This window comes from Alexandromys fortis, unplaced genomic scaffold (assembly GCF_014885135.2).
Source record: "Alexandromys fortis isolate MF-2015 unplaced genomic scaffold, M_Fortis_MF-2015_v1.1 scaffold_121, whole genome shotgun sequence".
Lineage (NCBI taxonomy): Eukaryota > Metazoa > Chordata > Mammalia > Rodentia > Cricetidae > Alexandromys > Alexandromys fortis.
Genome location: NW_026068037.1, coordinates 4261382 through 4287862, shown reverse-complemented (window position 1 = coordinate 4287862; position 26481 = coordinate 4261382). Strand labels below are relative to the sequence as shown.

At 38.5% G+C, this 26481-nt stretch overlaps 1 protein-coding gene across 1 annotated transcript in view; it reads right to left on the bottom strand.

Moving 5' to 3' along the window:
- Window positions 1-26481, bottom strand: part of Kcnh8 (potassium voltage-gated channel subfamily H member 8) — a 462775-nt gene that overhangs the window by 243461 nt on the left and 192833 nt on the right. Inside the window, exon 4 of the mRNA XM_050165081.1 lies at window positions 3883-3897. Within this exon, the coding sequence (XP_050021038.1) occupies window positions 3883-3897 (15 nt within the window). The remainder of the gene's footprint in view (window positions 1-3882; window positions 3898-26481) is intronic.

The window sequence follows — 26481 nt, the reverse complement described above, 5'->3', positions numbered from 1 at the left end:
TTGTGGGAGCCTAGGCAGTTTGGATGCTCACCTTACTAGACCTGGATGGAGGTGGGTGGTCCTTGGACTTCCAACAGGGCAGGGAACCCTGATTGCTCTTTGGGCTGATGAGGGAGGGGGACTTGATTGAGAGGGGAGGCGGTATTGGGGAAGAGACAGAAATCTTTAATAAATAAATAAAAAAAGATTTTTATGGAAATCTAATCATATAAAATAATGCATAAATCAGGAAAAATATGTGCTTTCTTCAATTTTTTCTTCTCAAAAATTACAATTTTCCTTAATCATTGCTATTAATTCCAATTATTTTTCTCACAGAATTCATGAAGTCTCTATGTTTCATGGATAATGTGACCCTAAAGACAAATTTTAAATGCTTTTTGTTCTTTTTTTAAGAGGAATAATTCAGATGAACATTATGTATTGAAAAGTTTCAGTGGCTTATTTCATGGGAACTTTGGACTGTATAATTGGTGAACAAATCATATATTGCCCTCCAAAACAACATGGAGTATGAAAGTGATGGGAACTGGTCAGGAACATAAAGAATTAGAACATATGGTTGTAAATTTTAGGTGTACACCACTAGGTAATAACACTAGAAGAGAAAAGTTGTCACAGTTGTGTGATGGCAGGCACCAATAGTTCATCAGCAAAAGGAGGGTGCTGCCAAGACCCAGTGGACACAGCAAGCAAGAACACATAAAGTGCTCTCAGGATGAGAAAGCAGTTAGTGTCAAAGTCATGAGGAAGTCCTAAAGCATCTTTTTTGGTCATCATTAGTCGACTTACATAGGAAAAAGATGGTTATTATTTATAATATTTGAAATTTTTTCTTTCTGAAAAGACCAATGAGGAAGAAAGAAACACACAGGGGAAATAAAAGAAGCAGGATTAGTTTTTTAGGTCTAAGTTTCACTTAACCTCTACGTGTAAACTACAAACACACTTCAGGTTAAAGGTTTAAGGTGAGTTTTACTGACTCTATTTAGTTAATAGATGAGAAGACTGAGGTCAAAAAGACAAGAGAGTTCAATATCAGACATCCAAGAGTAATTCTGTCATTCACTTCAAGTTCTTTATGCTTTCATAACCTACAACTTAATAAATATAACTAAAGAGAATGATAACTAGCAGCTCCCTTATCACTTAGAAAATAATCTCAATGATGTGGAAAAGAAAGATGAAAGAAAGACAGCAAATAGGGTCAAAGGTGGACAGGTAGCAGACACTAGATGGTAGACACATATATGCAGGATACATAAGTAGATGAGTACTTAATAGATACATGGTAACTGTGAGGTGGTGGATACAGAAAACAGCAACAACTATTCTGCCTCTTTTAGAGAAGATTCCAGCAAGGCAGCTAATATTTGAAAAAAGTCCTTCTAGGCCTTCTAGCATGTTCTAACCCCAATCAAGATCTTAGGTGCTAGCAGCCATATGCATGATGTCAGTTGCTCATTGCAAAGAAACTATAGAAATATGATAAATAAAGAATTGTGGTCAATTTTCTATATTGTGGGATTTTGTTACAATGCAAAGACAAATTAATACAATTAGTTTTGGATCCTGGACTGTAGAGAACAAATTATTAGGATATTGTTGGCAGAGCAGAGTACAGTATCGGCTTTTCTCCAGTAGTCTCTACTCAAAATACCGAGCAAAATCTGACAGGAGGAGCAAATCTATTAAAACGTCAGCACTTTCTAGACACCATCAGATGGTTGGGAAGGGAGAAGCTGACAAACCACAGAACACCAATGCAGTTCAGAATGTTTTTTTTTTTATATTTATTTATTTATTTATTATGTATACAACATTCTGTCTGTGTGTATGCCTGAAGGCCAGAAGAGGGCGCTGGACCTCTTTACAGATGGTTGTGAGCCACCATGTGGTTGCTGGGAATTGAACTCAGGACCTTTGGAAGAGCAGGCAATGCTCTTAGCCACTGAGCCATCTCTCCAGCCCCTACAGTTCAGAATGTTAAAGATCCACTTAGGTCTGACTCTTGGGACCTGAAAGTGTGGCATTAATGACAGTCATCTCCACACTATCACTAATTAGAATCATTTATTACAATTATCATTAGGGCCCACTCACAACTACTTCCATTATACAAATACCATTCTAGGAAACCTTGTCCCTACTCCCTTAGTGACCCTTTGAGGCAGGCATCAGCCATTTTAGAGACAGTGGCCTAGAGGGCACACAGGCTTCCCTAATGCACCCAGCCGGAGGGCATGACAATTGGCATCGGTTCCCTCCCAGGCGTTCCCTTGGATTGAACATGGACTTTCATACATCTGTCATTAAGTCTGAAAGGTTATCCAGTAAACAGGAGGCCCCAAAATGTGAGGCTATTTCTACCTTGTCTGAAGGTGAGAGAATTCAAGCATACTTCTGCTCCTTCTTTTGAATTAAGAAGTTGATCTGGAAATGGCTGCCTTCAGGATACTTGGTCTAGGGTGGTGAGTTCACTGCCTAAACAACAGAAATGCTTTTCTCATGAACTAATGGCTTGATGGGCTAAAGCACTGAAGCACATAACTTTTCTAGCTGTTCTTTGTATCATGTTAAAGCCGTCTTTTGCCTTCTCCCTCACATCTTCATTCTCTTTACTTACTTTTCTAATCCCATCCTCCTACCCTGGTAAGTGGTACATTTGTTGTAGTTGGTCACTGACAGCAAATGGCAACAGCAAAGCAGCTGAATCTTTGCAGACCAATTGCAGAGGACAGGAGCGCTCAGTTCTCATAACATTTGTTGTAGCAGCACTTCCATGGGTTCCTGGTTCTCTGTGGTTCAGGCTGTACAATGTCCTTGGACTCCCTGCTTAGACACGAATGTCCAACAATGCCTCTTGAACCAGAAAGTCTACTGGGTTTTGTTTATTGTTTGCTTTTTGAATCTCACTCCTCAATGTTAACTGGGCACTGTCCTGTGCCATAGTTACTGTGACTCTAGAACATTCCCACTTTCAGAGTCACATTGGAGAATATCTCACTGCAGACCAGACATAAAGTCCTGTTGATCTAAAGTACCTTTCTTCAGGTGGCAGAGATTCCTGTGACCAAATAGTACAAATATTATAGATGCTTGCCACATCCACAGCAACAAGCAGATGATTTCTTAGCTTATAGATAACAGTGATGTTATCTCTTACCTGACTGCAGATGCAGTGGGACCAGCTGCCTCGTGCTCCTACTGCTGTGCCTTTCATGGCATTATAGAACAAACCCTAGAGTTATGGGCTGAAATGAAACCTGCCTTTACTTACACTGTTGATTCTCAGGCATTTCGTTACAGCAACACTGAAACTAAGGAACACAACCCAATCAGTTGCTTTTTTTGTGTGAATAAATTTTAGTTGTCTGCAACAACTCCACTTGCTTACATTGTATCTGTGGCTGCTTTCTTGCTTTAGTGGGCCAAATAAGTAGTTGAGACAGGGCAAAGCAAAGCCCCAAATCACTGCACATCTTTTATAGAAAATGCTTGCCGAGCTCTATTAAAGATCCTAGAACAAAAATGACTAAGAAAATTTAACAAATAATTTTCCCAAATACAAACCCTACTTCAAAACAAAGATTTTTCTTTGTACAATGATGCAGCTTGGTCAGAAATTTAAGAAATTAAATTTCATGTAATTGATCTTAGGCTAATATATGTAGGTGGTGGTGGGGCACATTGGTAACTATATGTAAAATTCAAATGTTTACCTATCCTATTCATTTTAACCATTATATAACATCAAACACCCATAAGATGTAGGGTCAGCTTTATGAGAATCAAGTAACGTTAAGACTTCATTGAACTCCAAATTCTTAAAAAATTCACAAATAAAAACAAAGTCTATTTTTGCCCTCCTCCTGCTTGAACAGGACCCCCAGTTAGCTGGGGCTTGTGGAAGTTTTAGAGGAACTATGGGGAGTGTCAGCATGCATCTTTTCAAGAGGTGCATATTCACTGGCTTGTACAGCTGCAAAGCTGTCTGACTTTGCCACATTCATCTTTGGAAGCTTCAGAAATAAAGCAAGAACTTTACTGCTTCAAGAATGCAGTACAGAGCAGTAGCTTCTCTGGCTGGGAAGATTGTAGCAAACAGGATGAATGCTCTCCAGTTCTGGTGAGCTCAGGTGGAAGGAAAGTAAAACAGCATTTTCTTTATAATAAATAAGGATATAAGACACAGAAAACTACAGTATTTTACACCATGTGATGAGATTACCAAGTTGGAAATGTTCTAACTGAAACTTTTAAAATTGTAGATGGAAAACTGTAAGCAAGGAGGCAAAATGCATGGCCTAGGATGTTGGAGAGAGGTTGGTTCATTGGTAAAAGTACATATTCTGAAAGCAAAAGGCACACATCCCCTGCTGTGCCTGTAATCTCAGCACTGGAGAACATGAATAGTTGAAGAAGACCCTGTGCCTAGGGCTAGAGATGGAGGAAGGTCCCAACATCTTCTGGCTTCTGTGTATGTGTGCACAGGTACATACATTTGTATATACCACATATATACCCTCCACTACACACATATACAATAAATGCTTGTCCTCAGATCACATTGCACAATTGTGACAGAGGTAATAACTGAACTATCAACTTCTGAATCCTTTTCTTCTGTCACAAAACTCGTCGTATACCTGCTCTAGACTAGATTAGAAATCAGCAATGTCATACTTCAACAACTCTAAATAATGTCTACTCCTTTTTGGCTATCTGCTTAAGTTGGAAGACTTGCTCACTACTGATGAAAGACTAAAGTAGATTCCCTAGCCTGACCTTCAGTGGGAGGCAAGGACCCTGCACACTCCTTATTGTAACCACTTGCATTGCTGGAACTGCAAAGTGGATCCTGTTCTATGGACCATGGCAAAGCTCCACCAGACAGGGGCAGATCAGGATGGACAAGAGCTCAAGGGACCTAGGACACAGGACTCATTCAGTTCCAATGGAATAGACTTCAAAAGAAAAGGGAGGATCAATATCTGAGGAAGGATTTAGAATTCATCAGGCACTCCTCTGCTTACTCAGTCAATGGCTGTATCTTTTAAGAGGCAGGCAAAACTGGAAAGGGTTTGTATATCTCACCAGTGAGCCTACCATTCATCAAAGCAGTTAGAACACACTTCTTGACAAATCTAAAACCTCCTAAATTCCAAGACATTGTTTTTATCCTATCACACACTCACTCACACACACACACACACGCACGCACGCACGCATGCACCATATATAATGCCAGGGCCCTCATGTATGAGTCCATTCCACCTTGACTAAAGATTGGAGAGTTTGAGCTTATTCTTGTTCTCTCAAAGATGTTGACAACAGATGTGGCTACAAACAAGAGGTCCTGACCTAGGGTGTGGCTAATTAGTATTTTAAGTATAGTTTTGGATCTGCTCCACCTTGACCAAAGACCAGAGAATTCAAGTTTATTCCTGCTCCTTCAAAGATATTGGCAAAAGGTTCCAGGGAGTAACTTCCTGCAGGATACTTGGTCTAAGGGTGTGGCCGCTACAAATCCTGTCTAAACAACAGAGTGCTTGATTGAGGATGCTTTATTTATTGCTTATATCATGTTAATGAAGTCTGTTGCCTTGGACCTCCCCTTTTAGAGTGATATAAGCATGTGAAACATAAATGCAGGTGATTTCAGTACTCACTGAATTTCCCTCCTGGTGCTATTCTGTGTTTGCATCTTTTATTTCTCTCATATAGCTGTTTCTTTTATGTAATAATTCTAATCCTCAAGCTCCTACCCTGGAACATGCAAAACCTGTTGAGGCTGGACCCTGACAGTATAATATATGCATATGTGTTGTGATTTAATCCAGATAGTATTAGGATAATACTTCTCAATATCTCATGACTGGAAGCTCTCATGGACTATTGATGACCTCAGGAGAAATCAAAACATTGATTAATGGTCCAGAACTGGTATATGTTAACTGTTCTCCTTTGTAATAAAGTGAAGTATTCCTGATATCTAATAGGGAGAAAGTGATCCAAGCCCAAGTCTACAGTATACTCAAGTCCTACCCAATCATACATTTTCCACCTGTATGTCAGTGCAAGTGAATGCTCTTTTGTAGAATAAAATCTCCTACAGTAGACAGGTCATAAAGCTCAGCTTTCCTTAATGTTGAAATGAGGCAAAAAGAGAGAGAAGTAATTATATCTATAGACATTTGTGGTGGCTGGAATTGAGAATTTCGAGTCAAGACACTGTGAACATGTTACAGAATTAAACATAAATTGATGTGGAATGTAAAATAAAACCATTCTGAGAGCTTCACAAAAGCAGTCCTTATGCCTCTGCCTCATTTCACCCTGGAGAATATGTCTATATTGTATTCATTAGGATGAAGCGTTTTGTGTGTGTGTGTAGTTTTTTTCTTTTGTTTTATTTTTCTTTGCAGTTATTTACAGAAAGTTCTGCTCAATTTGGCCAAATGAGGAAGACAGGACTTTTTGACCAGGGCTGTGTTGTAACTGGATCTCAGAATATGTGTCCGGGGTTCATATCTAGCTGGAGAATCACAGGCCTGCACCTCCCACCTGTGTAGCACTGGCAGCATCATGTGGGTGGCTCCAAAGGAGCATTCTCATTTGGGATGGGAATGACAAAATGAGACATTGGGACAAGCCAAACGCCAGTAGACCAACCAGTTTGACTGGAGTGAACAGAAAACTCAGGGCAGGATATTAAATGTCAGTCAGTTTTTCAAAAAAGCTTCCTATGGGTATTTCTAGCATCTATAATACTAAGATATTATTGAAAAGATTTTACCAGTTTAAACACATATTTATTCTTAAAAAGGGACCTTAAACCTCCAGTTTAATTTAATCCATCACCTAAAACTAATCGCAAAAACAGAGATCAACATATTTTTAAAAAAATAAATTAATATAGAGTCTGGGCATGAATGAACCTGGGACCTCCGAGGGAATCGGCAGGAACTAGAGATCTAAGCAGGGCCAGGCATTAGTCTGGGTCCTCAGAGGAAGTAGGCCTGAGCCAGGACCTCTGTGGGTCCAGGCATTGGCCTGGGACATCAAAGGAATAGGCAGGAACCTGGGAATCTCTGTGGGTCCGAGCAAGAGCCTGGGACATCTGAGGCAATAGACCAGAGCCAGAAACCTTTCCAGGTCCAAGTCCAACCCAGGGACTTCTACAGGAGGTGTTCCACATCAGGATTTACAGAAACAAGGCAAAGCCAGCAACCTAGACCAAATTAGGCCTGAGACATCAAACTCCAAGGAAGCAGAGCAAAGCACAGGAGCCCTGAGCTATCACCAGGAGCACGAGGTAACCAATGGGGTAACTAGAACTATAACACTGACTGTACCATGGGAAACGACCATCTGAGCTTTGGATTAACTGGCACCTAGAAAATTATTCAACAGAATCTCAGACAACTCCAACCACACCTATTATAGGAAAAGATGAGTAGAAAAAGTAAGAACACATGCAAAATTGCAAAGAGCAACTTGACACCAGTAAAACCTAAAGATCCTACAACAGCAAGACCTGAACAACCAAATATGGATGAAGCAGAAGAGAATGGCCTAAAAAATAACTTCAAGAGAATGTTTGAAACTCTAAAAGAGAAAGTAAGAAATTCCCTTAAAGAAATGGAAGAAAAGACAAACAAAAACTTGGAAGACATCAGCAAATCCCTTAAAGAAAACCAAGAAAAAGAAATCAAACATATGAAAGAAACTATTCAGGACTTGAAAACTGAAATAGAGGCAATAAAGAAAACACAAACCGAAGGAATTACAGAAAGAGAAGTCATAAGCGGATGATCAGGAACCACAAACACAAGCATGAACAGCAGAATACAAGAGATGGAAGAAAGACTCTCAAGTGCTGAAGATACTATAGAGGAAATACACTCATCAGTTAAAGAAAACATTATATCTAACAAGAGCTTAACCCAAAACATCCAGGATATATGGGATGCCATGAAAAGGCCAAATCTAAGAATAATAGGTATAGAAGAAGGAGAAAAAGTTCAACTCAAAAGCACAGAAAATATATTTAACAAAATCATAGAAAAAAACTTTCCCAAACCTAAGGAAAGATACGCCTATGAAGATAAAGAAGCTTGCAGAACACCAAATAAACTGGATCCAAATAAAAAGTCCTCTTGCCACATAATAATCACAACACTAGCCATGCAGAGTAAAGAAAGAATATTAAGAGCTGCAAAGGAAAAATATCAAGTAACATGTAAAGGTAGACCTATCAGAATTACACCTGACTTCTCACTGGAGACAATGAAAGCCATAAGGTCATGGTCAAGCATTATGCAGACATTAAGAGACCATGGATGCCAACCCAGACTACTATATCCAATAAAACTATGAATCACCATAGAAAGCCAAAACAATATATTCCATGACAAATCTAGATTTCACCATTACCTAGCCATAAACCCAGTCCTACACAAAATACTAGAAGGAAAACTCCAACCCAAGGAAGTTGGCTACACCAACAAAAACACAGACAACTGATAGTCTCATAGCCACAAATCCAAAAGAAGAGAAAAACGCACAAATTAGCATCACCAACAATGAAAACTAAATTAACAGGAGACGGTAATCACTGGTCATTAATATCCCTTAATGTAAATGGATTCAACTCACCTGTAAAATGGAGGAAGGGCAGATATAGGAGCAGGTAAGAAGATACCTACATTAAGGGAGCCATTTTAGGGTTGACCAGAGACTTGTCTCTTGAGGGGATCCTAGGTGTCCACAGGTATATCCTCAGCTAGGTCCTTGGGCGGCAGAGCAGAGAGTGCCTAAACTGGCCTTGCCCCACTATGACACTGATGTTTATCTCGATTATCACCATAGAATCTTCATCCGGCTATGGATTGAGATAGAGACAGAGACCCTCATGAGAGCAACCGACTGAGCTCCCAAGCTCCCATTGAAGAGCAGAAGGAGGGAGAATATGTGCAAAAAAGTCTGGACCACGAGGGGTTGGTCCACCCACTGAGACAGTGAGACAGTGAGAACAGTGAGCCTGTTCTAATGAGAGCTCACCAAATCCAGCTGGACTGGGACTGAACGAGCACATGATCAAACCAGACTCTCTGAATGTGGCTGACAACAGGGACTGACTGAGAAGCCATTGATGAAGGTACTGGGACTTGCTTCTACTGCATGTACTGTCTTTTTGGGACCCTAGTCTATTTGGATGCAAAGCTTTCTAGGCCTGAATGTAGTGGGGAGAACCTTGGACTTTTCACAGGGCAGAGTTCCCTGTCCTCTCTTAAGGAGGGAGGGGGAGGAAGAGGATGAATGGGGAGCAGGAGGGGAGTGGGAGGTGGGGAGGAACTATAAATTTTTGAATGGAAAAAATAAAAAAAAGCACAGGCTAACAGATTAGATATGAAAACAGAATCCATCCTTCTGCATAAAAGAAACACATCTCAACCTCAAAGACAGACATTGTCTCAGAGTAAAGGGTTGGAAAAAAAATATACCAATCAAATATCAAATGGCCCTAAGAAACAAGTCGGTGTAGCTATCCCAATATCTAAAAAAATAGAGTTCAAGCTAAAATCAGTCAAAAGAAAGAAAGAAGGTCATTTCATATTAGTCACAGGAAAAAATCCATCAAGAGAAAATTTCAATACTGAACATCTATGCCCCAAATACAAAAATACCCTCATATGTAAAAGAAACACTTCTAAAGCTTAAATCATACATTAAACCCCACAAACTAATAGTGGGAGACTTCAACACTCCCCTCTAACCACAAGACAGGTCAGTCAGACAAAGAATGAACAGAGAAGTAAGAGTACTAACAGATGCTATGACTCAAGTGTATTTAACATACATCTATAGAATATTCCATCCAAACAGAAAAGAATATAACTTCTACTCAGCACCTCATGAAAACTTTTTAAAAATTGACCACATGCTCAATAACAAAAAAAAACCTCAACAAATACAAAAAATGGAATAAGTCAATGTACATTACCGTAATGTAAAACTAGAAGTCAACAGCAATACTAATTCCAGAAAACCCACAATCACATGGAAATTAAACAATGCTCACTTGAATCATCAATGGGTCAAGAAAGAAAAAGAGAGAAAAATTAAAGACTTCCTAAAATTCAATGATAATGACCACACAACATACCCAAATTTATGGGACACAATGAAAAGACGGTTAAGAGTAAATTTCATAGCATTAAATGCCTACATAAAGAAGCTGGAAAAGCATCACACTAGTGAATTAACAGAACATTTGAAAACTTTAGAACAGAAAGAAGCAAACTCACCTAAGAGAATTAGAAGGTAGGAAATAATCAAAGTGAGAGCTGAAATCAACAACAAAAAAAGAAAACAACATAAAGAATCAATGAGACAAATAGTTGTTTTTTCGAGAAAATAAACAAAATAGACAAACCTTTATCCAAACTAACCAAAGTGCAAACAGACCAAACTCACTCAAGAACATCGACGCAAAAATATTAAATAAAATATTGGCAAATCAAATCCAAGATCACATCAGAATCATCATCCACCATGATGAAATTGACTTCATCCCAGAGATGCAGAGATGGTTCAACATATGAAAATCTGTCAACATAATCTACCATATAAACAAGCTGAAAAATAAAAACCACACAATCATCTCATTAGATGTCAAAAAAAAAAAAGCTTTTAACAAAATACAAGATCCCTTCATAATAAAGGTCTTTGAGAGAGCAGGGATACAAAGAATATACCTAAACATAATAAAAGCAATGTACAACAAGACAACAGCAAACATCAAATTCAATGGAGAGAAACTCGTAGCGATACCACTGACATCAAGAACAAGACAAAGTTGTCCACTTTCTCCATACCTATTCAATATAGTTCTTCAGGACCTAGCTAGAGCAGTAAGACACCAAAAGGAGATCAAGGGGATAAAAATCAGAAAAGAAGTCAAACTCTCACTGTTTGCTGGTGATATGATAATTTACATAAGCAATACCAAAAATTCTTCTAAGGAAATTCTATAACTCATAAACACTTTCAGTAATGTAGCAGGTTACAAGATTAACTCTAAAAAATCAGCACACAGATGATAAAAAAAGCTGGGTAATAAATTGGAGAATCAACAGCCTTCACAATAATCATAAATAGCATAAAATATCTCGGAGTAACTCTAACCAAACAAGTGGAAGGTTTGTATGACTAGAACTTTAAATCTTTGAAGAAAGATATTGAAGAAGACACCAGAAAGTAGAAAGATCTCCCTTGCTCTTGGGTGGGCAGAATTAACATAGTAAAAATGGCAATATTACCAAAAGCAATCTACAGATTCAATGCAATGTCTATCATAATCCCAGCAAAATTCTTAACAGACCTTGAAAGAACAGTACTCGCTTCATATGAAAAAGCAAAAAACCCAGGATATCCAAAACAATCCTGTATAAAAAAGAACTCCTGGAGGCATCACAAGCCCTGACTTCTAACTCTACTATAAAGCTACAGTACTGAAAAAAGCCTGGTACTCGCATAAAAACAGACAGGAGGACCAATGGTACTGAATCAAAGACCTGAATATTAATTCACTCACCTTCAAACACTTGATTTTTGACAAAGAAGCAAAAACTATCAAATGGAAAAAAGAAAGAATATTTAACAAATGGTGCTGGCATAATTGGATATCAACATAAAGAAGAAGGAAAATAAACCCATATCTATAACCATGCACAAAACTCAAGTCCAAATGGATCAAAGACCTCAACATAAAGCTAGCCACACTGAACCTTATGGAAGAAAAAGTGGGAAGTACACTTGAACACATTGGCATAAGGAGACAATTTCCTAAATATAACCCCAGCAGCACATACAGTGAGAGAAACAGTTAATAAATGGGACCTCCTGAAACTGAAAGTTTCTGTAAAGCAAAGGATACAGTCAACGAAGATGAAATGACAGCCTACAGAGTGGGGAAAGATCTTTACTAACCCCACATCAGACACAGGGCTGATCTCTAAAATATACAAAGAACTCAAGAAGTTGGTCAGCAAAAGAACACATAATCCAATAAAAAAATGGAGTACAGACCTAAACAGAGGACTCTCAACAGAGGAATCTAAAATGGCTGAAAGACACTTAAGGAAATGTTTATCATCCTTAGTTATCAGAGAAATCAAATCAAAACAACTCTGAGATTCCATCTTTGATGTGGGAGTGTCATATATCAATCTGTTGGTTTCATTGGTTAATTAAATAAAGAAACTGCTTGCCCTGATAGGTTAAAACATAGGTGGGAGGAGTAAACGGGAGGAAGAGGAAGTGAGGTAAGACTCCTCAGACAGATGCGAGATAGCTCTGCTCTCAGAGACACATGTGATGAAGCTCCTACTCAGGATAGACGTAGGCTAGAATCTTCCCGGTAAGTGCACCTTGGAGTGCTTACACACATTATTATAAATGGGCTAGTCCAGGTGCGAGAGTTAGCCGAGAAGAGGCTAGATATAATGGGCAAGCAGTGTTTAAAAGAATACATTTGTGTGTTGTTATTTCGGGCATGAGCTAGCAGGGGGCCGGGGTGCTTGGGATGCAGCCCTGCCGCTTCTATTTCAACACATCTTATACCTGTAAGAATGGCCAAGATCAAAAACACTGATGACAGCTTATGCTGGAGAGGATGTGGAGAAAAGGGAACACTTCTGCATTGCTGATAGGAATGCAAGCTGATACGACCCCTCTGGATGTCAATGTGGTGATTTCTCAGAAAATTAGTAAACGACTTTCCTCAAGACCCAAGTACCACTTTTGGGTATATATCCAAAGGATGCTCAATCATGCCACTAGGTCATGTGCTCAACTATGTTCATAGCAGCTTTGTTTGTCATAGCCAGAACCTGGAAACAACCTCAATGCATTTTGACCAAAGAATGGATAAGGTAAATATGGTACATTTACACAATGGAGTACTACCCAGTAATAAAAATTAATGACATGTTGAATTTTTCAGGCAAATGGATGGAGTTAGAAAACATTATTCTGAGTGAGTTGATCTACACACAGAAAGACAATTATCACATATACTCTCTCATAGGTGGATTTTTAAACATAAAGCAAAGAATGCCAGCCTACAAACAACAATCCCAGAGAACTTAGACAACAATGAGAACACAGATCTAATCTTCATGGGAAGTAGAAATAGAAAAAGACAACATCTCCTGAGTAAATTGGGAGCATGGCAACCTTGGGAGATGGTTGAAGTGAGGAGGGAAGAAGCAGTGAGGGGAGCAGAGAAAAATGCAGAGCTCAATAAAAAATCAATTAAAAAATTGAAGAAAAATAAGTTTTGTTTTATGAAATTAAATAGGTTGACACTAATTTTCATATAAAAATAAACTAAAATTTTTGAGAACAAAAATATAAATTAATATAATTATTCTATTAAGAAATCAACTGTGGCAATCAACCCCTTTGAACTCAAGAACATCAACTGATCTTGTCAATAGGAATAGAAAGTTAATCTAAAAGAAATTCACATTTGAAAGGGCTATTATCCAACCTATGTTTCTTATCTCTTCTAGTATTGATTTACTTTTTACTCCAGTCTCTGCTAATAGCATTTTAGAAACCATGTTGTACTATACTCAAGTTAAGAAAATATATATATTGCATAAATGAAAGCCATATTCATCTGTTTACATTTCATGAAATTTTACTTCTTTCTATTTGCTGTACTTCTTTACTATATAGGACCAAGTAAAATTTTCTAGAAGGGAAGAATTGAGCACCAGATTGGTTCATTCTTTTTTGAAGTTGTTTCATGAGAAAAAAAAACATCTTTCTTTAACAAGGAGTCAAAAACATTCCTCAACATGGAATGAAGAGGTACAATGGAAGGCTTTGCATTAACTTATCCAGGACATGGGGATTTACTCATGTAAGAAATAAACAAAGGAAGGTTGGATAGGGGAACAGGGAAGCACATATCTTAGTAAAGGGAGCCACCTTAGTGTTGGCAAGAGACTTGAACCTAGAGTGGCTCCCAGGAGCCCAAGGCGATGGCCCCAGTTAGTCCCTTGGGAAGCTGAGGATAGGGAACCTGAAATGACCCTATCCTATAACAATACTGACGAATATCTTTCATATCACCATAGAACCTTCATCTGGTGATGGATAGAGATAGAGACAGAGACCCACACTGGAGCACTGGACTGAGCTCCCAAGGTCCCAATGAAGAGCAGATGGAGGAAGAACACGAGCAAGGATGTCAGGATCACAGGGGGGTGCACCCACCCACTGAGACAGTGGGGCTGATCTATTGGGAGCTCACCAAGGCCAGCTGGACTGTGACTGAAAAAGCATGGGATGAAACCGGACTCTCTGATCATGGCAAACAATGAGGACTGATGAGAAGCCAAGGTCAATGGCAAGGGGTTTTGATCCTACTTCATGTTCCGGCTTGGTGGGAGCCTAACCAGTTTGGATGTTCACCTTCCTAGACATGGACAGAGGGGGGAGGACCTTGGACTTTCCACAGGGCAGGGAACCATGACTGCTCTTTGGATTGGAGAGGGAGGGGGAGATGAGTGGGGGGAGGGGGAGAAGAGTGGGGGGAGCGGGAGGGAAATGGGAGGCTGGGTGGAGGCGGAAACTTTTTTTTCCTATTCTCAATAAAAAAAATGTTTAAGAAAAAAAAGAAATAAACACAGAAAATCTCTTCCATCCCAAATTCCTTGGTAATGTAATCACTGTGCTGACTATTTCACATCTAGGTATTCAAAGAATGTTTGTTTTGCTGGTTTTGTTCACTTTAAATTGAGGCGATTTCTATATGCAGCCACCATGCTTAGTACTAAAACATTGCCTTACATGTTATAGTTAACGATAATTGTCAACTTTGTCCATCCTAAAATCATGTGAGAAGAAAGCCTGATTGAGGAATTATCTAGATCATATTGGTGTGTGGACATATCTGAGGGGGCTACCTAGATTGTTAATTAATATAACAGGATCCAATCGCTGTTGGCAGCCTCAGTATCTAAGTGGGGAGCCCTGGGTTATATAAGAAAGCTTACTGAGCATGAATCAATAAGAAAGACAGAAAGCAGCATCACTCCATGGTTTATACTTCAAGTTTCTGTCTTGAATTCCTGCCCTGTCTCCCACAGTGATGGACTGTGACCTAGAAGTGTAAGCCACATATGTTTAAATACATCTGGAATAAGGAATAGTAATTTTTCTTCCCTCATGTTTCCTGAATATAAAAAAAATCCAAAAAAAAGCAGCTTACCTGGCAGCAAGGAAGTCCTAATAGAGAGGTGGGGTAGGGAAGTTTAACTTATTTGACCCCCCAGTGAACTAAGCCCCTTGCCACTTCAGAAAACTAATGTTTCTATCTTTGTAGTGTGACTATTTATGATGCATTTTCACATAAAGATTGCATTTAATGATTACATGTACATTAACATGAGTTTTTGTTCAATAATCTTATCTTTGGTTTGTCTTCCATCATTACTTCCAAGCATTTTCCTTCCACAGAGATCAAGCTCTATCACAAATCTTCCTTTGATGATTCCCCTATCTTCCTCTACTCCTGCTCATCACTAGTTATCATTCTGTGAAACCTTTTCTCTAAGTAGTTTCAGTTTACCCGAAGGCAATACCAGATTTCAAGAACCCAGACACCACCTAGGAATGGGCTAGCCACAAGAAAATATCTAACTTTCCAAAGTCCAGCACACACCCATCCCCTTTACTAGGACACCCCTAGACAAATGTCAGCCAATCAGGGGTCTTGAATCTTACAAATCCTTCACCCAACCTCTGCTATTATGAAGTCCCCAGCCCAAATGAGCTGGAGGCTCTCTAATTGTGTGAATGCATTAGACACATGGAGAATCAAACCTCGAACTTGAATAATACTCTTTGCTTTTATATATGGAACTTGGTTTCATTGGCAGTTTTTGGGGAACTCCATGATCTGGGCGTAACATCTGGGGGCTCTCTGGGATCCCCAAGCTCACTGGGACAACCAACCTGTATAGCGTTCAGCTGGTCTCTAAGTTTTCTGTTTTTACATGTTTTGCTTCATGTCTTTATGTTGTGAATATTATTTTATAAGTGGGCCCAGAATCTGTATGAGCCTGTAAATGCTCTGAGTGGATGCAGGCAAGATGACCACAGGTGGGGTAACTGAGGAGACATCCTGGGCCCATCTCTACAGGAATAGATTCCCCTAGTTAATTTGGATCCCTTCTGTACAGGATCATATCCTTTTGATTTCAGTAAAAAGACAGAGCAAGTCACACTTGTATTCTGACACAGAGCTGGAGTCTTCAGTTCAGTTTTGTCTACAGCCACCAGGAGGACTGTGTATTGTTCGGTGTACTGTTTTGTTTTTGCTTTTTGTCTATTCTCTTCCTGATTTACTATAACGGGAGAGACTCAAAGCATGACTTTTTTGACTTTGATATTGGATCACTTACAGAACTTTAGAGATAGGGTCATAGGCATAGGGTTTGATACTAAAATGGAGTGATGTGGGATTCCCCTCTGTATGCTGTGAATACCAAAGAAATTGATTTGGTATTGCAAGGCAGAACAGAGGTAGGCGGAGAAAACTAAACTGAATGATGGGAGAAAGAAGGTAGAATCAGTGAGAAGACATGTAGCCCTGCTGGAGACAGATACTAGAACTTTATCCAGTAAGTCACAGCCACGTGGAAATATGCAGATGAGTAGAAATGGGTTAAATTAATATGTAAGAAATAGCCAATAAAAAGCTAGAGCTAATGGGCCAAGCAGTGATTTAATTAAAACAGTTTTCTGTGTGGTTATTTTAGATCTGAACAGCTGGAAAAAACAAGCAAGCCTCCTACCACAATGGGAGTATATTTTCCTGAAAGGGATGAGACAAACAACCACTACCTGCCTTGAACATTTCATTGAAAAGAAGTAGCATGGGGGCATAGCAGGTGGACAGGACAGGTCTTGACTGGGTATGCCTTATACGCATGGACAGGGTTGTAGAGGTGGGGCACCTGTAACCTGCCCTGGTGGTTATCTGCCTCAACTTCTGTCCAAACCAAGCTGTAGTTCCACTGTGTGGCCCAGGGGCAGGGAGTCGCTGCCTATGACTGCTAAGCTCTGGTGACTGTGTTGTGATGCTGTAGCCAGATATCTCTCCACCAGTGCTGCTGGTCATTCAGATCCAATATCTTTCATTATTTAGAGGGGATATTTACAAATTATTATTGGTTAGGTAAGAAAAAACCTGCTGTTGGTCTCAGGTGCATCATACTGGTGCAATTTTCTGTGCGGATAGAAATTTAGAAGGATTTTCTTGTGGTATATGTGTGTTTCCGTTCTTGTTTAAAGTATTGTAGCCATACAATATATCCTAAACTCCTCAGGGAAATGTCAAGAAAGGCTTTTGTAAAATTTTTATGTTGTCTGGAAAAATGCAGGATACTGAAATAATGAAGACAGAAAAATAAAAGAGAAATTTGTCTGAAGTCAGAGGAATGAATGAAAGGCATATAGAAAATTGTAGAAGAGGCCAGAGGGGATATGAACTATGAGGTTTCTCATAACTGCAAGTGCTGTATTTGAAAAAAAAAAACTAAAATAAACTAAATTTTGAGAATAGTAGGTTGATTCTGGTTAGAAAGTTCATTTTGTCTTGTTAAAAAATTTTGTCTGTTCAGAATCTTCTGAGTAAACTGGGAGCATGGGAACCATGAAAGAGGATAGAAGGGGAGGGCAGAGAAAAGGAGGGGAGCAGAGAAAAATGTAGAGCTCAATAAAATCAATTTAAAAATTATAAAATTTTTGTGTTTCCTGAAAAAGTTATGTGTGCTTGTTTTGTTGGAAACTTTTGCCTGTGTTTTATGGTGTGTGCAAACATGGAGATGAAAGAAAAATAGTCTGAAGAATTTTGTTGTCTCTGCCACTCACTGCTGCTGTGGCCACATTTATGAACATGGCTCAGAATTTATCTTTGTGTTCTGGTCACTGGATTCAGGTTAGCAGGAATTCAAATGTCTTTTTGATGTAGATAACATTGACATTGTTCTTTGCTATTCTTTATTGGAAAGCTTACTCTATAGCTGGGTTATGGCTCTTCCTTCACTAGAACCAGGTATGCTTATTTAAAAGCTTCTCCTATGACAGTCCTTCAGTCTGAGTTCTGACAGGAACAAAGCAAAGAAGAAGAGCCCCAAAACTGGACTTAGTTTATATGAACACTCTTTACTTTGAGATTTATATGATTTTGTTAGATATGGTTTAAAATCTGGTTAGATAAAATGTTAAAATTAGTGATACTAAAAAATAATAATTAAAAAATTATGTGTGGGTAATTTTAAATAAACTATATGCCATGATTCCAATTTGGATTGCCACAAATTTTTTTTATCAATCATGTGGCTGGTTACCATTTTGCTGGAGTTTAAAAAAGATGGATGTCACAGGATTTCACCATCATCTTGATTAGAGAAGGCCATGTAAAATGGGCCTAACAAGGGAATAATAGTAAATTTACAAGATAATTTGGATTGGCATATATTTGTATATGATAATTCGTATCCTTTCCGAAAAATAAGGTTTATAAATATAGTATTTAAAATATTAAAGCTGACCCTCAATATTTTTATACTCAAAAATGTACTTTGTTCTGCCAGCTAAACTTTGTAAATTAAAAGTCACCCTGGGGATAATAGTTTTAAGGACAGGAAATGATCATAAGAAACAGCTGAGGTTTGCAAATATATGGGAGAACGAGAGTCTGAAAGAGAGTCTAGTTACAAGGATGGACCTTAACAGTTTTAGAAATGTCAATGTGAGATGACAGTCACCAGAAGCACCAGCTATAACAAAATGGGACAGGTAGGTTATGTATATGCAGTTGAGGATGGGTATAGAAAAAAGTTTCTATCTGGCCTGGTCCTATGGTCATTCAGTCCCAACAAAACACACAGAGGCTACTGTCCAATCAGTATTTTATTAAACCAATATGAATGATAAATCTTTACAGAGTACAAGAGCATTATCCCACAGCAGGTAGGGCCAAAGAGGTGATATAAGCCTCTCAAAAATAGGAGGTATTTCATTTTTTATATTGCAGGAATTCATTTAAATTTTTTAAGAACAATTTTTAAAATATCTAAATTTATAAGATTATGGGGCATTTATACTTTTAAAATATTTTATATTGTTAATATTTGGACTTAAAATGAAAGGCTAAAAATTAGGATAATAGCCATGTGACCCAAATACTAACCAGAAGCTATGATATTCATTTTTTTGTAATGCAGCAAGACAATGACCTGAGCAGTCTGACAAAGGGCTTGGAGAAGTTTCTCAGCCCATTTAACACCCTTTGGGGTATTAAATAACAACTGCAACAAAGCAAAAAAAAAAAAAAAAAGGTTTTACAGGGATTGTCTAGGACCACCTGCATTTCAGATATTTGCAATTAAGATTCATAATAATGGGATGGGTAGTAGTGGTGCATGCTTTTGAAAGACCTGGATAAATCTAGACCTCCCCAGCAAGAAGAAAATAGCCAAAAATCCAAGTAGGAAGAGAAGAATCATATTTAGGATTAGCCAGTTAGTGACTGTGTTTCAGGAACTAGCTGAAGATAAAGTTAGGTTGTAATCTTGAGAATAATCTTGAGAAACAGGGAGCTTCCCCCTTGTGATTGTTACTGTAATGTGTTTTAAGAGCTAGCTGATTATGACCTTGGGAGTGGTCCTGAGAGGCAGGGGGTTGCCCCCTTGTAATCTTCACTGGTATTTTTGGAATTTTCTATGACACACTCCTTGCCAATTCCGGATCACTGGGCTGTGGTTTCTTCCCTTAAAAATTGGTTCTTCCAGTCATTCGGGGTTGAACTCTTCCCCTGCGTGGGTTATGAGTCTAGGCCCCAGTGCACTGGTTCCCATCTCATCTCATCAATTAAAGCCTCGTGTGATTGCAGTAAGGATGGCCTCTTGTGAGTTACTGGGGGGGGGGGTCATGTTATCCCAAAACTTGAGTGAGAGTCTCCCCGCACCGGGGGTCTTTCACTTTTAATTCCAGCACTTGGGAAGCAGAGGCAGGAGGACCTCTGTGAGTTGGAAACCAGCCTGGTCTACAAGAGCTAGCTCCAGGACAGACTCTGAAGCTATAGAGAAACTCTGTCTTGAAAAACTAACTAAATAAATAAATGGATTCATAACAATCATAACAATGACAAAATTGCAGTTATAAAATAGCAACAAGAAAAAAACTTTATAATAAAGGAGGGGCAACCACAACGATGGGAAACTATATTGAAAGGTCAAAACACTAAAAACATTAAAAACCAGTGGCTTTTGTCTCTTTTCTCAAGGTCTACTGGGGCTTAAGAATATATGTCTAGCCTCCTTATCTTTGCTAAATTTGCTAAGTTTTAGGTATTTGAATAAACTCAGTCATACAAATCATTTATGTTTCACTAAGAAGAGCTTCAATTCAAAATTGTTATTTTTCAAAGCTAAACCTGACAAAAAATGACTGTAAATATTGTAAAATGGTAAGAAATGCAACGTAGTAGCTATGTTTATGAATTATCATGTTCATTAATTGTAAACATGCTAAGTACTACTGATATAATTAATTAGCGGGATCAACCTTACTTAGTCTCCTGTATATGTTTTCAAAAGTTAAGCTAAAATAGGTAACTAGAAACAAAGTTAACTATTCAGATTATACCTGGGTATCCCTCAACTACTTCAGAGATCTGTAGAATCTTCAGAGATTCTGTAGAATATGGTAATTAAAATGTTGACAGAAAAGTTTGTTATGTCAGATAGAGACTCCCAGATCCTAGCAGTGACCCAAGATCTCCATGTCTCTACCTGGATTTGACAATGTTGACCACAGGGTAAGATGCCCCAAAGTAACATCTGCTGCCAGGACCTGGCCCAGACTGTGGACAAAGCAGTAGGGCGCTTGAAAATAGATCTTCCCCTTTTGCCTAGACAAAATAAGGTCAGTCTTACCCATGCTCCGCCACAGATAAACTGTTACCTCATGAGCCTGGCAAAGACTGCAATTCTGTTACTTCTGCCTCCAATGTTATGAAGGCCTGGGTATGGACTTGTCCCTCTCATTTTTAGTAGATTTGGAAGCAGCTTGGTCTACACTCAGGTATAATTTATCCTTCTTGAATCTCTGATAGTATTGACAGCTAGGCTAGCTATAATTTTGTCAGCAGGCAACCAGGTTCTTCCCCACGGCTATAGTCAGCTTGTTAGCTCATTGTATATGTAAAAATCAGGCCTTGGTGTGGATCTAAATAAAGGTTTATATGCTTGAAGGGTCTCAAGAATGATTTGATACAAAATACAAGTCATGCAAATATAAATAAATAATTTAAGATATAAAAATGTTTCAGATTATTTTTCGCTCCTATGGAATAAAATTTCAGAGTTTAGCATTTAATAAAGTTCTGATATGTTGGTAGAGCAATGATTACTCACTGTTCAGTGACAAGCTCGAGATTTTGGATTTATTTTGGTTGCCATCTAGATATAATCTTGAAGGTACTTCTCATCAGGCCAAAGATATCTCTGTTCAATCAATACCTGGCTCTCAGGACAGAATATAAATTTTCCATGCTTCTAACCCAAATCTGTAGCTTTTGCTTGGACCCAAAGGTATGAGTCTATTACTGTTGTTTTACAAATACCCATTACCTGCTTTTTCTACAATACGAATTTCAGTATAGATTGGTGATATTAATATATCTAAAAATTTTGTTCTTTTGTAAAGTAAAAATTCATATAGGCTTCAAAACAAAAAAAGCTGGATCTGCTTCTCACAGGTCAAAAGGAGTCCAGTTAAGTGCAGCCTAAGTTTTCCCAACCTGTCTATTCCTGATATTTTTCTCTCTCCTGGTCTTGGGACTCCTCCCGTTTCCACTTACTAAGACTATGGGCCTGATAGTTTCAAATGTAATATCTTCCTTTAAGTTAATAAATTTTAACTTCTAGTTTAATCTTTTCTCAGCTTTTTTTCCACTTGGTTGACACATACATGCAAGCATCACTTGCTGACTACAACCTGCCTGAACTGCCCGAGAGCCCTGGACTTACTAAAAGTTGATGTGGACCAGTCCAACTGAAAAGAACCACTGCATCACAGTTTCAAATCCTGTCTCTTGCTTTTTCTCCGTGGCCAATGTTCTCTATTGGAATTGTCTCCCAACTTCTAGTCAGCTATATTTTGCTTATTCTTTATATTGAAGTGTTTCTGTTTGTCTTCAGAGTCAGTCTAGGTTGAAACATTTGTCTGTCGCAACCTAGGCTGGATCATTAAATACTCACCAGCTTAGGAAGAAATACAAACCTCTCATCCTAGGCCAGAGGACATTCTCACCAATATAGAGATTTCAGCAAAAAAAGTTAACTTTAGTTTACTTTGGTGTCATTTTAAAGTAATATTTTACACATTATTTATTATTGGTAAGTTAGTACTGATTTGGATGAGTGCAATTGATCTGAGAGTTGATTTTTGAATGCATTTGGTGTTGTTAATTTAGCATGCATATTCTTTTAAAAATACAAGGCATGGGGTTTGAATGCATGCAGGATTGTTGCCCGGGAGGACCTTTTGCTCCTTCAGCCAATGATTGCTGAAGTACGAGCCCATTGAGCTGCAGGAGCACCTTCCGCTCCTTCAGTCAATAGCTGTTGAAATACCAGCTCACTGGGGCATGGTCTATTTATCTTTAAAAAAGAACGGTAAGCCTCGGCCTGCTCTCTTGGTTCCTGTGCTTGGTTTCTGCTCTTGCTCCGGCGACTAGGCTCCTTTCCTGATGGTTGGTGTTTCCTAGCATCTCTCCCAGCTGAATACTGATCATGACCATGCAACATAGTATGGCTGATGATATGGTGATAAAATGTCTGGAGGAGAAAGTGACACAAGAACATTCTTTCCCACCAGAAAAGCAAAGCCTAAGTGGAGGAATACCTTGTCCCTCTTCCTTCGTGCTTTTCACAGGTGCAGGAGATGTCTTCAAAGAATGACCTCACAAGTAGAAGAATTGAACCAGCATGCAGAACACAGCGCAAGAGATGCTACAAGGGCTCCAGAACTGCTCTTCCAGGATGCTCGGCGCTAGCATTCTAAAGCATGAGATGAGTACACCTTACTGCTTGACCTTGTGGTCATGGGATTTTCAGAACCTCATGCCTGCATGCAATGCACAGCTAACATTCAACAAGATGAGCATCATTATTTCTTCCTTCCAAAGCCACTTAGTGATTGGTTCAGGTATAGTTGCAAATATCAGACTTTAGTCACTGTGCTTCACCATGGCAACTTATTACAAGGAATGGCAAATTCAGAGTAGGAATGATATCACATGTGAATCCCAATTAGTTACACTGCTGGAAAAAAATTAAAGAGCTTCATCCACCTCCCCTAGAGATTCTGAAAATAAATTTGAAGCCCTATCCTTTCCCATATTAGAAACTGTGGTTTGGTTTCCATGATTCTGTGATAACTGATGGTGTTGTGGCTACATAGCACATCAAATCTGGGACACTCCATAAGAAATAAGTAAAAAAAAAAATGGCACTGGGTCTTGTTATTGGAAAAAACCGACACCTTATATTATTAAGTACAACTGGTTTGAATTAAAAAAAAGTTGGTATCAAGAGTGAACTTCTGTGAAAAAATTTATAAAGTTCAAACACATAAATGAGTTGAGAGGAAAAGAATTTTAATTGATATATAAATAAACATGCTCTAGGAAAGTCAGCCAATCAGAAATTGACTCTGTATCTGTAATGTTTCAGAAGCCATGGGCCATTCAGAAACATAGGAACCAGGGCCAGATTGCAGTGAATGGGCAAAGATGAGATTGTCAGCTCCAAGGTCCAAGGATGGAATCATATGAGGAGATTTCTGCTGGCTTGTGAGAAAATTCCAAGAAACCAAGACAAGAGTCTTATGACCTCGGTTTCTAAAAAAAAAAAAAAAAAAAAAAAACACAGAATAGTTCATGCCTCCTCTGGGTGTAGTGGATAAGAGTGAGTTTACTTCAGATCATTCATTATAACTGGCTATTGTTATATGTTTATATGCCTTTATGGAAAACATGTTGTTGCCACACGCAGCTTGTACACCATATGCAGCTTGCCCTTGTGACTGGACACTTTACTCATGTGACTCCTCTTAACCTTCAGAGTATAAATTGTCTGATGCTTTGAATAAAGTTGTCTATTGCATAAGACTTTAGTTCACCTCATTTATGGGTTCCATTCTCCCAGGTTCCACCTCCCTTAGAGAGGTAAACATAGATAACTAGGTTGTGAATATCAGTACTAAAAGGAAGAAGAGAGAAGTACACTACAGGTAGTCCATGGAAGTTTGCTCACTGAGATCTAGGTGGTTTGGTAAACCAAACTAAAGAAAAGAGCAAGGGTTTCCATCTGGTAACAGAGATACCGCATGTGGGAAAACTTGAGGGCTGAAAAAGCAGACAGAAAGGAGTACACTTTTCCTGAGAGTAATCAGCAAGCACAGATTAACCAGAAGCCTCAAGGCTGTTAAATGGACATTGGTATGAAGTTAAGTGGTTTGACTGCTTAGGGGAAGGAGGAGGCTTTATTAGCTGATGCTTAAATACTTGAACTTACATCCTGTCCCACATGAGCTAACAGTATGTGACGAAGCACTATGGCTATGTCTTCTTGGATTAGTACACTGGCCTCAACTACCTGGAGTCAGTAAAAATAAATGGAAGAAGTGTCGGGTGTTCCTGCCACCACTCTCTGGAGGCTGCCTTACAGAAGTAGGGCAGCAATGACTCCTTGACACACACCCATGAGCACATCTGTCTTCATCTTTCCTAGCTTCCTACAATATCTTTTCTGCACATGGTCTCTGTGCCCTTCACAGCTCCCTCCTTCTGGAGACATGTAAATCTGAAGGCTTGCTTCTCTCCTCATTCTCCTTGTCATTAGCTGGAAGTTGCGGGATTTGAGCTGAGAGGTGAACGGTGGCATCCCAGATGCTAGCTTTGCTGATAATAGATGCTGCTTAATCGACATTTGTGAAATTACTCAATTCACTATTAATTTTTCATGATTACATTAAATGTTAAATATGATTTTTAAAATTAAGTATATTTTATTACATCTTTAATTATATACAAATTTCATGTATTTAATTATATCTAAATACATTTTAAAAATTAAAGATTCAGTCAGCAGTTGCTATATTTGGAAGTGCTTATTTCTCAACTCTAAAATGATTTTGTTAATCCTGTTATCAGAAAGCCTTTGTCAAAGTTACTAACTTAAAACATTTACTTACAGAATGATGTTTTTCTTTTCTTTTCAGGACATTTGACTGCGAGGAAAGACTTCGGATCATCAATAATCTAGGTTGTCAACTGCATTAATATATAAACTCAAATTTTATATGAAGTATATTTTACAGATAGGGAAAGGAGTAACAGCATTTCCTGTTAAATTCTCTTGATACACAGTTTTAGACATGGACAATGACAGGAGAGTTTCCACTTTGTCTTATGAGAGGAAATTGTGTGGAGCCCTCTTCCTACACACACACTGTGAGATGTAAACTCATTCTTACAGGTACAAACAGCTGTAACTGACAGCAAGTCTCATCACATTCCATCAGTAGCCCTTTCTAGAAACTACGATTTCCTTCATTCCAAATAAAGCCCCAGCGATGTAGCAATTAATGATTCAAATGCTTGTTTAAATAGAAGTGATACACTTTGTAGTTTTTAAATGAAGTCCATCAAATGAATTTCTGTATAGAATTAATTAATCCATACTTAATTTACATCATTGGACAGCAGTGTTGCAAATGAGCTTGAGTGGGGTCACACCTCATTTGAGAGTTTTTTTTTTAGCACTACCCGTATCTTTTAATATTCAGGAGAGCTGTCATTTGCAAATATTCAAAATGCAGAAGTCCAAAACCAAACTCAATATCTCTTCCCTTGCATTGTCATTCCATGAGACATTATATATTAAACACTTATACATTTTTAAAAGTGGAGTCCACACCTAAAACTTAGGGTTGAAAAACCCAAGTTGGTGATATTGATTAACAACTTACTACACAGAAGTCCACACCAAACAACCTCTTTTTTTCTGGGTACCAGATCCCATTTTGGTTCATAACACTATTAGCATTTTTCTCATTGTTGACTTTTCTTAGACAACTTCAAATACAAGCAATTTCATAATAGCGACTAAATGATAGAAGGTTAAACAAATATATGCTTTTAGAGACTTTAAAAAATGTTTTCAAAGCTTGTTTGTAACTTTGAATGAACTTAGCATACTGGAGAGTGCAAGCTCTATGGGACATGGTGGTACATGGCTGTCAGTAACATCCCATCTAACAACCAGCATACGGCACTTCTACCTACCACACATCAAATAACAGCGAGATTCCACAACACCA